The following is a 12757-nucleotide window of genomic DNA, read 5'->3' on the forward strand; positions in this document are numbered from 1 at the left end:
CACCCAGCTCGAGCATAACCCCGCCCCTCTTGACCCCACGACTCTCGCTAAATTACCACGCTACTTATCAGAAGTACTGGGCACGCAGGAATTTCGTCCAATTCCATATGGGGAAGATGGAAGTCATTGTCGTCAGCCTCCCACTCCAAATAGCACACCCTAGCTATCGACTCGATACCTCTCTCCCCAGCAACAGTTTAAGGCTAAACCTTTTTGTTTATTCATCGCATCGCTGGCCGGGCCCAGCATTTATTGCCCGTCCCTAATTGTCCCTTGAGAAGGTGGGGGTGAGCCGCCTTCTTGAGCCGCTGCAGTCCCTGTGGTGTAGGTACACCCACAGTGCTGTTAGGGAGGGAGTCACAGGATTTTGACCCAGCGACAGTGAAGGAACGGCCGATATATTTCCAAGTCAGGATGGTGAGTGACTTGTGGGGGGAACTTGCAGGTGGTGGTGTTCCCCATGTGTCTGCTGCCCTTGTCCTTCTAGGTGGTAGGGGTAGTGGGGTTGGAAGGTGCTGTCGAAGGAGCCTTGGTGAGTTGCTGCAGTGCATCTTGTAGATGGTACACACACTGCTGCTACTGTGCGTCGGTGGTGGAGGGAGTGAATGTTTGTGGATGGGGAGCCGATCAAGCGGGGCTGCTTTGTCCTAGATGGTGTCGAGCTTCTTGAGTGTTGTGGGGGCTGCACTCATCCAGGCAAGTGGTGGCATATTCAAGTCTGGAGGTAACTAAGTCGTGGATGAGGGATTCAGCAGCAGGTGAGCTGAGGTAGGGGTGGAATCGGGTGAGGAGGTAGATGGTGTCAGTGAGGGTAAGAGTAGGTGGGTGGAAAGTCATCTCTGGGGCAACTATTCTAGCACCCTCCTGGCTGGACTCCCACATTCTACCCTCTGCAAACTTAAGCCCATCCAAAACTCTGTTGCCCACCGCTACCCACCCCCCTCTATCCTGTGCCCTAAATCCCTCTTCCCCCTCAGCCCCTGTACTCACTGACCTACCCTGGCTCCCGGTTAAACCACACCATGACTTGAAACCTCTCACCTGTGTTTTCAAGTCCCTCCATGGCCTCACTCCCCAAACCCCCTCTCCCAGCCTCTGCAAACACCTCCAGCTCCACAACGCTCCGAGTTCTCAGCGCCCCCCTAATTCCAGCCTCTCGAACGTCACCAAATTCCCATCGCTCCACTGTTGGCGGCCGTGCCTTCAGCTGCCTGGAGGTGGGGGGGTGGGTATTAAGGTCTGGAATTCCCTCCCTAAACCTCTCCCGCTTTTCTCTCTCTCTCTCTCCGCCTTTAAGACAGTCCTTAAAAACAAACTCTTCAGCCGAGCTTTACCTGTCCCTAATGTCTCCCTCTCGTTATCTAAATTAGTTTTATAATTGGCCCTCAGGGCGTTTTACAGTATTAGAGGTGCTATATAAATGCAAGGCATTGTTACCAGCATCTGCTCAAGAAGGGACCTCCAAACAATTTTGAAGGGGAGAAGAGAGGGGACAACTCAGAGAAGCCCCAGACTCAGGGAGATCAAAGGACAATTATCTACAAAAATAAATTATTAGTGCCAAGCTTCTGGGGACAAGATGGCGGCTGCAATGGCCAAGCTGGTTCATCCCATGGTGTAGCCAATGGCGTGTGCCCCCTGACCATCACTGCCAGCCGCGCCTCTTCCATGCCAGGCACCACCCTAGTCTACCAGCGGAGGGCTTCGGATGGTCAATGTTGGCCCTGCCCTCTCCCCGAGCCGCGCCCCGCACATTGGGTGTCAGTCAGTGAGGGGCGGAGTCTATGCCAGCTTCAAGCGGAGATGTCTGAGGGTCCCAATCAAAACCTTTGTGCTTGGAGCCTAGAATCAATGGGAAAAAAACACATGAGGCAGGGTTCGGAGCACTCCCAGGGCAGGTAGAGAACAGGATTGAATACAGAGTGAAGATCCCTCTACACTGTCCCCAACAAACACTCCCAGGACAGGTACAGCACGGGGTTAGGTACAGAGTGAAGATCCCTCTACACTGTCCCCATCAAACACTCCCAGGACAGGTACAGCACGGGGTTAGATACAGAGAAAAGCTCCCTCTACACTGTCCCCATCAAACACTCCCAGGACAGGTACAGCACGGGGTTAGATACAGAGTAAATCTCCCTCTACACTGTTCCCTTCAAACATTCCCAGGACAGGTACATCACGGGGTTAGATACAGAGTAAAGCTCACTCTACACTGTCTCCATCAAACACTGGATGACTCTGACTGCACGTTAAAAAGAACTTAATTGGCTGTGAATGCCTAAGGGAAATCCTCAGGTTTTAAAAGGCGCTATAAGAATGCAGGGTTCTATTTCTCCCTCTCAGCGCTGAGGTAAATCTGATCACGGAGCGGAGGTTCACGTGGGGATTTGGAGACTGTCCACTGACCGAGGGTGCTCAGCGAAGACCTACCGGCTGTGGGCTGGAGTTCAGAGGTGGATATCTTGAACTTCATCTTCCAAATCCTCAACCTTTTCCTCTAGCACTGTGGAAGAATCAGATTATCATCAGTACGTCCCGCTCCTTACAAATATCTCAACTCGTATTTGGAACAGCCCATCAGCTTTCACTGGGGATGGCACACATCTCCAAATCCAAAGGTTGCGAGCCAGAGTATCAGTCCAAAGTCTTAAATACTACAATCTAAGTTAACAGTACAGTGACATTACTGAGGGGGTGCTGCACTGTTGGAGGGTCAGTACTGAGGGAGTGCTGCACTGTTGGAGGGTCAGTACGGAGTGTTTGCTGTACTGTCGGATCACTGCCCATCACAGTTCCTGCATTCACACACACAAACAGATCACTGTCCCTCACAGTTCCTGCACTCTCAAACACACAGATCACTGTCCCTCACAGTTCCTGCACTCACACACACAAAGATCACTGTCCCTCACAGTTCCTGCACTCACACACACAGATCAGTGCCCATCCACGAGGGAGGGCTGCACAATCGGAGGGTAAGTACTGAGGGAGTACTGCACTGTCCGAGGGTCAGTACTGAGGGAGTGCTGCACTGCCGTTGGGTCAGTACTGAGGGACTGCTGCACGGTCTGAGAGTCAGTACTGAGGGAGTGCTGCACTGTTTGAGGGTCAGTATTGAGGTAGTCCTGCACTGTCAGAGGGTCAGAACAGAGGGAGTGCTGCACTGTCGGAGGGTCAGTACTGAGAGAGTGCTCACACATATAGATCACTGCCCCTCACAGTTCCTGCACTCTCACACACACAGATCACTGCCCCTCACAGTTCCTGCACTCACACATACAGATCACTGCCGCTCACAGTTCCTGCACTCTCACACACACAGACCACTGCCCCTCACAGATCCTGCACTCACACACACAGATCACTGCCCCTCACAGTTCCTGCACTCACACACACACAGATCACTGCTGCTCACAGTTCCTGCACTCACACACACACAGATCACTGCCCCTCACAGATCCTGCACTCACACAAACAGTTCACTGTCCCTCCCCTGAGGGAGGGCTGCACAGTCGGTGGGTCAGTACTGAGGGAGTGCTGCACTCTCAGAAGGTCAGTACTGAAAGAGTCCTGCACTGTCAGAGGGTAAATACTGAGGGAGTGCTGCACTGTCGGTGGGTCAGTACTGAGGGAGCGCTGCACAGTCGGTGGGTCAGTACTGAGGGAGTGCTGCACTCTCAGAAGGTCAGTACTGAAAGAGTCCTGCACTGTCAGAGGGTAAATACTGAGGGAGTGCTGCACTGTCGGAGGGTCATTACTGAGGGAGTGCGGTACTGTCGGAGGGTCAGTACTGAGGGAGTGCTGCACTATTGGAGGGTCTGTACTGAGGGAGTGCTGTACTGTCGGAGGGTCAGTACTGCAGGAGTGCTGTACTGTCGGAGGGTCAGTACTGAGGGAGTGCTACATTGTTGGAGTGTCTGTACTGAGAGTGCTGAACTGTTGGAGGGTCAGTACTGAGGGAGTGATGTACTGTCGGAGGGTCAGTAATGAGAGAGTGCTGCACTGTTGGAGGGTCTGTACTGATGGAGTGCTGAACTGTCGGAGGGCCAGTAATGAGGGAGTGCTGCACTGTTGGAGGGTCAGTACTGAGGGAGTGCTGCACTGTCGGAGGGTCAGTACTGAGGGAGTGCTGCACTGTTGGAGGGTCAGTACTGAGGGAGTGCTGCACAGTCCGAACGTAAGCACTGAGGGAGTGCCGCACAGTCGGAGGGTCAGTACTGAGGGAGTGCTGCAATGTCAGAGGGTCAGTACTGAGGGAGTGCTGCACTGTTGGAGTGTCAGTAATGAAGGAGCGCTGCACTGTCGGAGGGTCAGTGCTGAGGGAGTGCTGCACTATTGGAGGGTCTGTACTGAGGGAGTGCTGTACTGTCGGAGGGTCAGTACTGCAGGAGTGCTGTACTGTCGGAGGGTCAGTACTGAGGGAGTGCTACGTTGTTGGAGTGTCTGTACTGAGAGTGCTGAACTGTTGGAGGGTCAGTACTGAGGGAGTGATGTACTGTCGGAGGGTCAGTAATGAGAGAGTGCTGCACTGTTGGAGGGTCTGTACTGATGGAGTGCTGAACTGTCGGAGGGCCAATAATGAGGGAGTGCTGCACTGTCGGAGGGTCAATACTGAGGGAGTGCTGAACTGTTGGAGGATCAGTACTGAGGGAGTGCAGTACTGTCGGAGGGTCAGTACTGAGGGAGTGCAGTACTGTCGGAGGGTCAGTACTGAGGGAGTGCTGCATTGTCGGAGGGTCAGTACTGAGGGAGTGCTACACTGTCAGAGGGTCAGTACTGAAGGAGTGCCGCACTGTCAGAGGGTCAGTACTGAAAGAGTGCTGCGCTGTCGGAGGGTCAGTACTGAGGGAGTGCTACACTGCCGGAGGGTCAGTACTGAGGGAGCGCTGCACTGTCGGAGGGTAAGTACTGAGGGAGTGTTGCACTGTCAGAAGGTCAGTGCTGAGGGGGTGCTGCACTGTCAGAGGGTCAGTACTGAGGGAGTGCTGCACTGTTGGAGGGTCCGTACTGAGGGAGTGCTGCACTGTTGGAGGGTCAGTACTGAAGGAGTGCTGCACTGTTGGAGGGTCAGTACAGAGTGTTTGCGGCACTGTCGGATCACTGCCCCTCACAGTTCCTGCACTCACAAACACAGATCAGTGCCCATCCACGAGGGAGGGCTGCACAATCGGAGGGTAAGTACTTAGGGAGTACTGCACTGTCCGAGGGTCAGTACTGATGGAGTGCTGCACTTCGTTGGGTCAGTACTGAGGGACTGCTGCACTGTCGGAGGGTCAGTACTGAGGGAGTGCTCACATATATAGATCACTGCCCCTCACAGTTCCTGCACTCTCACACACACAGATCACTGCCCCTCACAGTTCCTGCACTCTCACACACACAGATCACTGCCGCTCACAGTTCCTGCACTCTCACACACACAGACCACTGCCCTTAAAAATCCTGCACTCACAGACACACAGACCACTGCCCCTCACAGTTCCTGCACTCAAACACACAGATCACTGCCGCTCACAGTTCCTGCACTCACACACACACAGATCACTGCCCCTCACAGTTCCTGCACTCACACACACACACAGACCACTGCCCCTGACAGATCCTGCACTCACACAAACAGTTCACTGCCCCTCCCCTGAGGGAGGGCTGCACTGTCGGTGGGTCAGTACTGAGGGAGTGCTGCACTCTCAGAAGGTCAGTACTGAGGGAGTCCTGCACTGTCAGAGGGTAAGTACTGAGGGAATGCTGCACTGTCGGAGGGTCAGTACTGAGGGAGGGCGGTACTGTCGGAGGGTCAGTACTGAGGGAGTGATGCACTATTGGAGGGTCTGTACTGAGGGAGTGCTGTACTGTCGGAGGGTCAGTACTGCGGGAGTGCTGTACTGTCGGAGGGTCAGAACTGAGGGAGTGCTACATTGTTGGAGTGTCTGTACTGAGAGTGCTGTACTGTTGGAGGGTCAGTACTGAGGGAGTGATGTACTGTCGGAGGGTCAGTAATGAGAGAGTGCTGCACTGTTGGAGGGTCTGTACTGATGGAGTGCTGAACTGTCGGAGGGCCAGTAATGAGGGAGTGCTGCGCTGTCGGAGGGTCAGTACTGAGGGAGTGCTACACTGTCGGAGGGTCAGTACTGAGGGAGTGCTGCACAGCCGGAGGGTTAGCACTGAGCGAGTGCTGCACTGTTGGAGAGTCAGTACTGAGGGAGCGCTGCACTGTCAGAGGGTAAGTACTGAGGGAGTGCTGCACTGTTGGATTGTCAGTACTGAGGGAGCGCTGCACTGTCGGAGTACAAGTACTGAGGGAGTGCTGCACTGTCAGAAGGTCAGTGCTGAGGTGGTGCTGCACTGTCAGAGGGTCAGTACTGAGGGAGTGCTGCACTGTTGGAGGGTCAGTACTGAGGGAGTGCTGCACTGTTGGAGGGTCAGTACTGAGGGAGTGCTGCACTGTTTGAGGGTCAGTATTGAGGTAGTCCTGCACTGTCAGAGGGTCAGAACTGAGGGAGTGCTGCACTGTCGGAGGGTCAGTACTGAGGGAGTGCTCACACATATAGATCACTGCCCCTCACAGTTCCTGCACTCTCACAAACAGTTCACTGCCCCTCACAGATCCTGCACTCACACAAACAGTTCACTGCCCCTAACAGATCCTGCACTCACACAAACAGTTCACTGCCCCTCCCCTGAGGGAGGGCTGCACTGTCGGTGGGTCAGTACTGAGGAAGTGCTGCACTGTCAGAAGGTCAGTACTGAGGGAGTCCTGCACTGTCAGAGTGTCAGTACTGAGGGAATGCTGCACTGTCGGAGGGTCAGTACTGAGGGAGTGCTACATTGTTGGAGTGTCTGTACTGAGAATGCTGTACTGTTGGAGGGTCAGTACTGCGGGAGTGCTGTACTGTCGGAGGGTCAGTACTGAGGGAGTGCTACATTGTTGGATTGTCTGTACTGAGAGTGCTGTACTGTTGGAGGGTCAGTACTGAGGGAGTGATGTACTGTCGGAGGGACAGTAATGAGAGAGTGCTGCACTGTTGGAGGGTCTGTACTGATGGAGTGCTGAACTGTCGGAGGGCCAGTAATGAGGGAGTGCTGCACTGTCGGAGGGTCAATACTGAGGGAGTGCTGAACTGGTGGAGGATCAGTACAGAGAGAGTGCAGTACTGTCGGAGGGTCAGTACTGAGGGAGTGCTGCATTGTCGGAGGGTCAGTACTGAGGGAGTGCTACACTGTTGGAGTGTCAGTACTGAGGGAGTGCTGCACTGTCGGCGGGTCAGTACTGAGGGAGTGCTGCACTGTCAGAGGGTCAATACTGAGGGAGTGCTGCACTGTTGGAAGGTCAGTACTGAGGGAGTGCTGCACAGTCCGAGCGTAAGCACTGAGGGAGTGCCGCACTGTCGGAGGGTCAGTACTGAGGGACTGCTGCACTGTTGGAGTGTCAGTAAAGAGGGAGCGCTGCACTGTCGGAGGGTCAGTGCTGCGGGAGTGCTGCACTGTCAGAATGTCAGTGCTGAGGGGGTGCTGCACTGTCAAAGGGTCAGTATTGAGGCAGTGCTACACTGTTGGAGGGTCAGTACTGAGGGAGTGCTGCACAGTCGGAGGGTCAGTACTGAGGGAGTGCGGCACCGTCGGAGGGTCAGTACTGAGGGAGTGCTGCACTATTGGAGGGTCTGTATTGAGGGAGTGCTACATTGTTGGAGTGTCTGTACTGAGAGTGCTGTACTGTTGGAGGGTCAGTACAGAGGGAGTGTTGCACTGTCGGAGGGTCAGTACTGAGGGAGTGCTACACTGTTGGAGTGTCAGTACTGAGGGAGTGCTGCACTGTCGGAGGGTCAGTACTGAGGGAGTGCTGCACAGTCCGAGCGTAAGCACTGAGGGAGTGCCGCACTGTCGGAGGGTCAGTACTGAGGGAGTGCTGCACTGTTGGAGTGTCAGTAAAGAGGGAGCGCTGCACTGTCGGAGGGTCACTGCTGCGGGAGTGCTGCACTGTCAGAATGTCAGTGCTGAGGGGGTGCTGCACTGTCAAAGGGTCAGTATTGAGGCAGTGCTACACTGTCGGAGGGTCAGTACTGAGGGAGTGCTGCTCTGTCGGAGGGTCAGTACTGAGGGAGTGCTGCACAGTCGGAGGGTCAGTACTGAGGGAGTGAGGCACCGTCGGAGGGTCAGTACTGAGGGAGTGCTACATTGTTGGAGTGTCTGTACTGAGAGTGCTGTACTGTTGGAGGGTCAGTACAGAGGGAGTGCTGTACTGTTGGAGGGTCAGTACTGAGGGAGTGCTGCACTGTTGGAGGGTCTGTACTGATGGAGTGCTGCACTGTCGGAGGGTCAGTACTGAGGGAGTGCTGCACTGTCGGAGGGTCAGTAATGAGGGAGTGCTACACTGTCGGAGGGTCAGTACTGAGGGAGTGCTGCACTGTCGGAGGGTCAGTACTGAGGGAGTGCTGCACTGTTGGAGGGTCAGTACTGAGGGAGTGCTGCACTGTCGGAGGGTCAGTACTGAGGGAGTGCTGCACTGTTGGAGGGTCAGTACTGAGGGAGTGCTGCACAGTCCGAACGTAAGCACTGAGGGAGTGCTGCACAGTCGGAGCGTCAGTACTGAGGGAGTGCTGCAATGTCAGAGGGTCAGTACTGAGGGAGTGCTGCACTGTTGGAGTGTCAGTAATGAAGGAGCGCTGCACTGTCGGAGTGTCAGTGCTGAGGGAGTGCTGCACTGTCAGAATGTCAGTGCTGAGGGGGTGCTGCACTGTCAAAGGGTCAGTATTGAGGCAGTGCTGCACTGTCAGAGGGTCAGTACTGAACGAGTTCTGCACTGTCAGAGTGTCAGTACTGAGGGAGCACTGCACTGTCAGAGGGTCAATGCTGAGGGGTTGCTGCACTGTCAGATGGTCAGTACTGAGGGAGTGCGGCACCGTCGGAGGGTCAGTACTGAGGGAGTGCTGCACTGTCAGAGGGTCAGTACTGAGGGAGTGCTGCACTGTTGGAGGGTCAGTACTGAGGGAGTGCTGCACAGTCCGAGCGTAAGCACTGAGGGAGTGCCGCACTGTCGGCGGGTCAGTACTGAGGGACTGCTGCACTGTTGGAGTGTCAGTAAAGAGGGAGCGCTGCACTGTCGGAGGGTCAGTGCTGCGGGAGTGCTGCACTGTCTGAATGTCAGTGCTGAGGGGGTGCTGCACTGTCAAAGGGTCAGTATTGAGGCAGTGCTACACTGTCGGAGGGTCAGTACTGAAGGAGTGCTGCTCTGTCGGAGGGTCAGTACTGAGGGAGTGCTGCACAGTCGGAGGGTCAGTACTGAGGGAGTGCGGCACCGTCGGAGGGTCAGTACTGAGGGAGTGCTGCACTATTGGAGGGTCTGTATTGAGGGAGTGCTGTACTGTCGGAGGGTCAGTACTGAGGGAGTGCTACATTGTTGGAGTGTCTGTACTGAGAGTGCTGTACTGTTGGAGGGTCAGTACAGAGGGAGTGCTACACTGTCGGAGGGTCAGTACTGAGGGAGTGCTACACTGTTGGAGTGTCAGTACTGAGGGAGTGCTGCACTGTCGGAGGGTCAGTACTGAGGGAGTCCTGCACTGTCAGAGGGTCAGTACTGAGGGAGTGCTGCACTGTTGGAAGGTCAGTACTGAGGGAGTGCTGCACAGTCCGAGCGTAAGCACTGAGGGAGTGCCGCACTGTCAGAGGGTCAGTACTGAGGGAGTGCTGCACTGTTGGAGTGTCAGTAAAGAGGGAGCGCTGCACTGTCGGAGGGTCACTGCTGCGGGAGTGCTGCACTGTCAGAATGTCAGTGCTGAGGGGGTGCTGCACTGTCAAAGGGTCAGTATTGAGGCAGTGCTACACTGTCGGAGGGTCAGTACTGAGGGAGTGCTGTACTGTCGGAGGGTCAGTACTGAGGGAGTGCTGCACTGTTGGAGGGTCTGTACTGATGGAGTGCTGCACTGTCGGAGGGTCAGTACTGAGGGAGTCCTGCACTGTCGGAGGGTCAGTAATGAGGGAGTGCTACACTGTTGGAGGGTCAGTACTGAGGGAGTGCTGCACTGTCGGAGGGTCAGTACTGAGGGAGTGCTGCACTGTCGGAGGGTCAGTACTGAGGGAGTGCTGCACTGTTGGAGGGTCAGTACTGAGGGAGTGCTGCGCTGTCCGAGGGTCAGTACTGAGGGAGTGCTGCACTGTCAGAGGCTCAGTAGTGAGGGAGCGCTGCACTGTCAGAGGGTCAGTACTGAGGGAGTGCTGCACTGTGGGTGGGTCAGTACTGAGGGAGTGCTGCACTGTCAGAGGTCATTATTGAGGGAGTGCTGCACTGTTGGAAGGTGAGTACTGAGGGAGTGGTGCACTTTCGGAGGGTAAGCACTGAGGGAGTGCTGCACTGTCAGAATGTCAGTACTGAGGTAGTGCTGCACTGTCGGAGGGTCAGTACTGAGGGAGGGCTGCACTGTCGGAATGTCAGTACTGAGGGATTCCTGCACTGTTGGAGGGTCAGTACAGACGGAGTGCTGCACTGTCGGATGGTCAGTACTGAGTGAGTGCTGCACTGACGGAGGGACAGTAATGAGGGAGTGCCGCACTGTCAGAGGGTCAGTACTCATGGAGTGCTGCACTGTCAAAGGGTCAGTACTGAGGGATTGCTGCACTGTTGGAGGGTCAGTACTGAGGGAGTGCTACACTGTTGGAGGGTCAGTACTGAGGAAGTGCTGCACTGTCAGAGGGTCAGTACAGAGGGAGTGCAGCACAGTCAGAAGGTCAGTGTTGAGGGGGTGCTGCACTGTCAGAGGGTCAGTGCTGAGGGGTTGCTGCACTGTCAGATGGTCAGTACTGAGGGAGTGCTGCACAGTCGGAGGGTCAGTACTGAGGGAGTGCTGCGCTGTCGGAGGGTCAGTACTGAGGGAGTGCTGCAGTGTCAGAGGCTCAGCACTGAGGGAGTGCTGCAGCGTCAGAGGGTCAGTACTGAGGGAGTGCTGCACTGTTGGAGTGATACGGTTAGGCATTTCTTTATCCGTCAATCTTTTTAACCAGAAACAGATAATTTGCCATTATCACATTGCCGGTTATTTGGGATCTTGCTGTGTGAAAATTGGTGGCTAAGTTCCTCCTTTACCAAATCGACTCCTCTTCATCCAACTACCTCAATAACTGGGAAACTGTTTTGGAGGGACGTGGGATTAGTGAGGTACTGTAGTAGGTAAACACTTTATCTCGTGACTGACCTCAAGTTTCTGATCATCAGTTGTGAGGGTGTAGCGAGGGCGCAGTGAGGGGCTATTTGGCTGTGGAAGTGGCGCGGTTCAGCTTACCGTGCTGCCCGTTCGTGCTAGGTTCACAGATCACAGTCCGTCACAGTTCCTGCAATCATACACACACAGATCTCTGCCCCTCACAGTTCTGGCACTCACACACACACAGATCACTGTCCCTCACAGTTCCTGCACTCACAAACACAGATCACTGTCCCTCACAGTTCCTGCACTCACACACACACAGATCACTGTCCCTCACAGTTCCTGCACTCACACACACACAGATCACTGCCCCTCACAGTTTCTGCACTCACACACAGACAGATCACTGCCCCTCACACTTCCTGCATTCTCAAACGCACAGATCACTGCCCCTCACAGTTCCTGCACTCAAACACACAGATCACTGCCCCTCAGTGCCAGCATTCACACACACAGATCACTGCCCCTCACAGTTCCTGCACTCTCACACACACAGATCACTGCTCCTCACAGTTCCTGCACTCACACACACAGATCACTGCCCCTCACAGTTCCTGCAGACACAATCACACACAGATCACTGATCCTCACAGTTTCTGCACTCACTCACACACAGATCACTGCCCCTCACAGTTTGTGCATTCACACACACACAGATCACTGCCCCTCACAGTTCCTGCAGACATAATCACACACAGATCACTGCTCCTCACAGTTTCTGCACTCACTCACACACAGATCACTGCCCCTCACAGATTCTGCAACTCACACAAACACAGATCACTGTCCCTCACAGTTCCTGCACTCACACACACACAGATCACTGCCCCTCACAGTTCCTGAACTCACACACACAGATCACTGCCCCTCACAGTTCCTGAACTCACACACACAGATCACTGCCCCTCACAGTTCCAGCACTCACACACACACAGATCACTGTCTCCTCACATTTCCTGCACTCACACACACACAGATCACTGCCCCTCACAGTTCCTGCACTCACAGACACAGATCATTGCCCCTCCCCTGAGGGAGGGTTGCATTGTCGGATGGTCAGTACTGAGGGAGTGCTGCACTGTCCGAGGGGAAGTACTGAGGGAGTGCAGCACTGTCGGTGGGTCATTACTGAGGGAGTGCTGCACTGTCACAGGGTCAGTTCTGAGGGATTCCTGCACTGTCAGAGGGTCAGTACTGAGGGAGTGCTGCACTGTCGGAGGGTCAGTACTGAGGGAGTGCTGCACTGTCGGAGGGTCAGTACTGAGGGAGTGCTGCACTGTCGGAGGGTCAGTACTGAGGGAGTGCTTCACTGTCGGAGGGTCAGTACTGAGGGAGTGCTGTACCTTCGGAGGGTCAGTACTGAGGAAGTGCTGCAATGTCGGAGGGTCAATACTGAGGGAGTGCTGCACTGTTGAAGTGTCAGTACTGAGGGAGTGCTGCACTATTGGAGGGTCAGTACTGAGGGAGTGCTGCACTGTCGGAGGGCCAGTACTGAGGGAGTGCTGCAGTGTCAGAGGCTCAGCACTGAGGGAGTGCTGCAGCATCAGAGGGTCAGTACT

At 54.9% G+C, this 12757-nt stretch overlaps 1 protein-coding gene across 3 annotated transcripts in view; it reads right to left on the minus strand.

The window, feature by feature from the left end:
- Positions 1 to 645: 645 nt before the first annotated feature.
- LOC121274604 (RAS guanyl-releasing protein 2-like) overlaps positions 646 to 12757 on the minus strand; it is a 78469-nt gene continuing 66357 nt past the window's right edge. For all 3 annotated transcript variants that reach the window (XM_041181944.1, XM_041181946.1, XM_041181947.1), the window contains exons 16-17: positions 2434 to 2506; positions 646 to 1842 (exon numbers count right to left, since the gene is read on the minus strand). In XM_041181944.1, coding sequence (XP_041037878.1) covers positions 2451 to 2506 — 56 coding nt within the window. In that variant the 3' untranslated portion in view covers positions 646 to 1842; positions 2434 to 2450. The remainder of the gene's footprint in view (positions 1843 to 2433; positions 2507 to 12757) is intronic.

Source organism: Carcharodon carcharias (genome assembly GCF_017639515.1).
Source record: "Carcharodon carcharias isolate sCarCar2 chromosome 37 unlocalized genomic scaffold, sCarCar2.pri SUPER_37_unloc_1, whole genome shotgun sequence".
Taxonomy (NCBI): Eukaryota; Metazoa; Chordata; class Chondrichthyes; order Lamniformes; family Lamnidae; genus Carcharodon; species Carcharodon carcharias.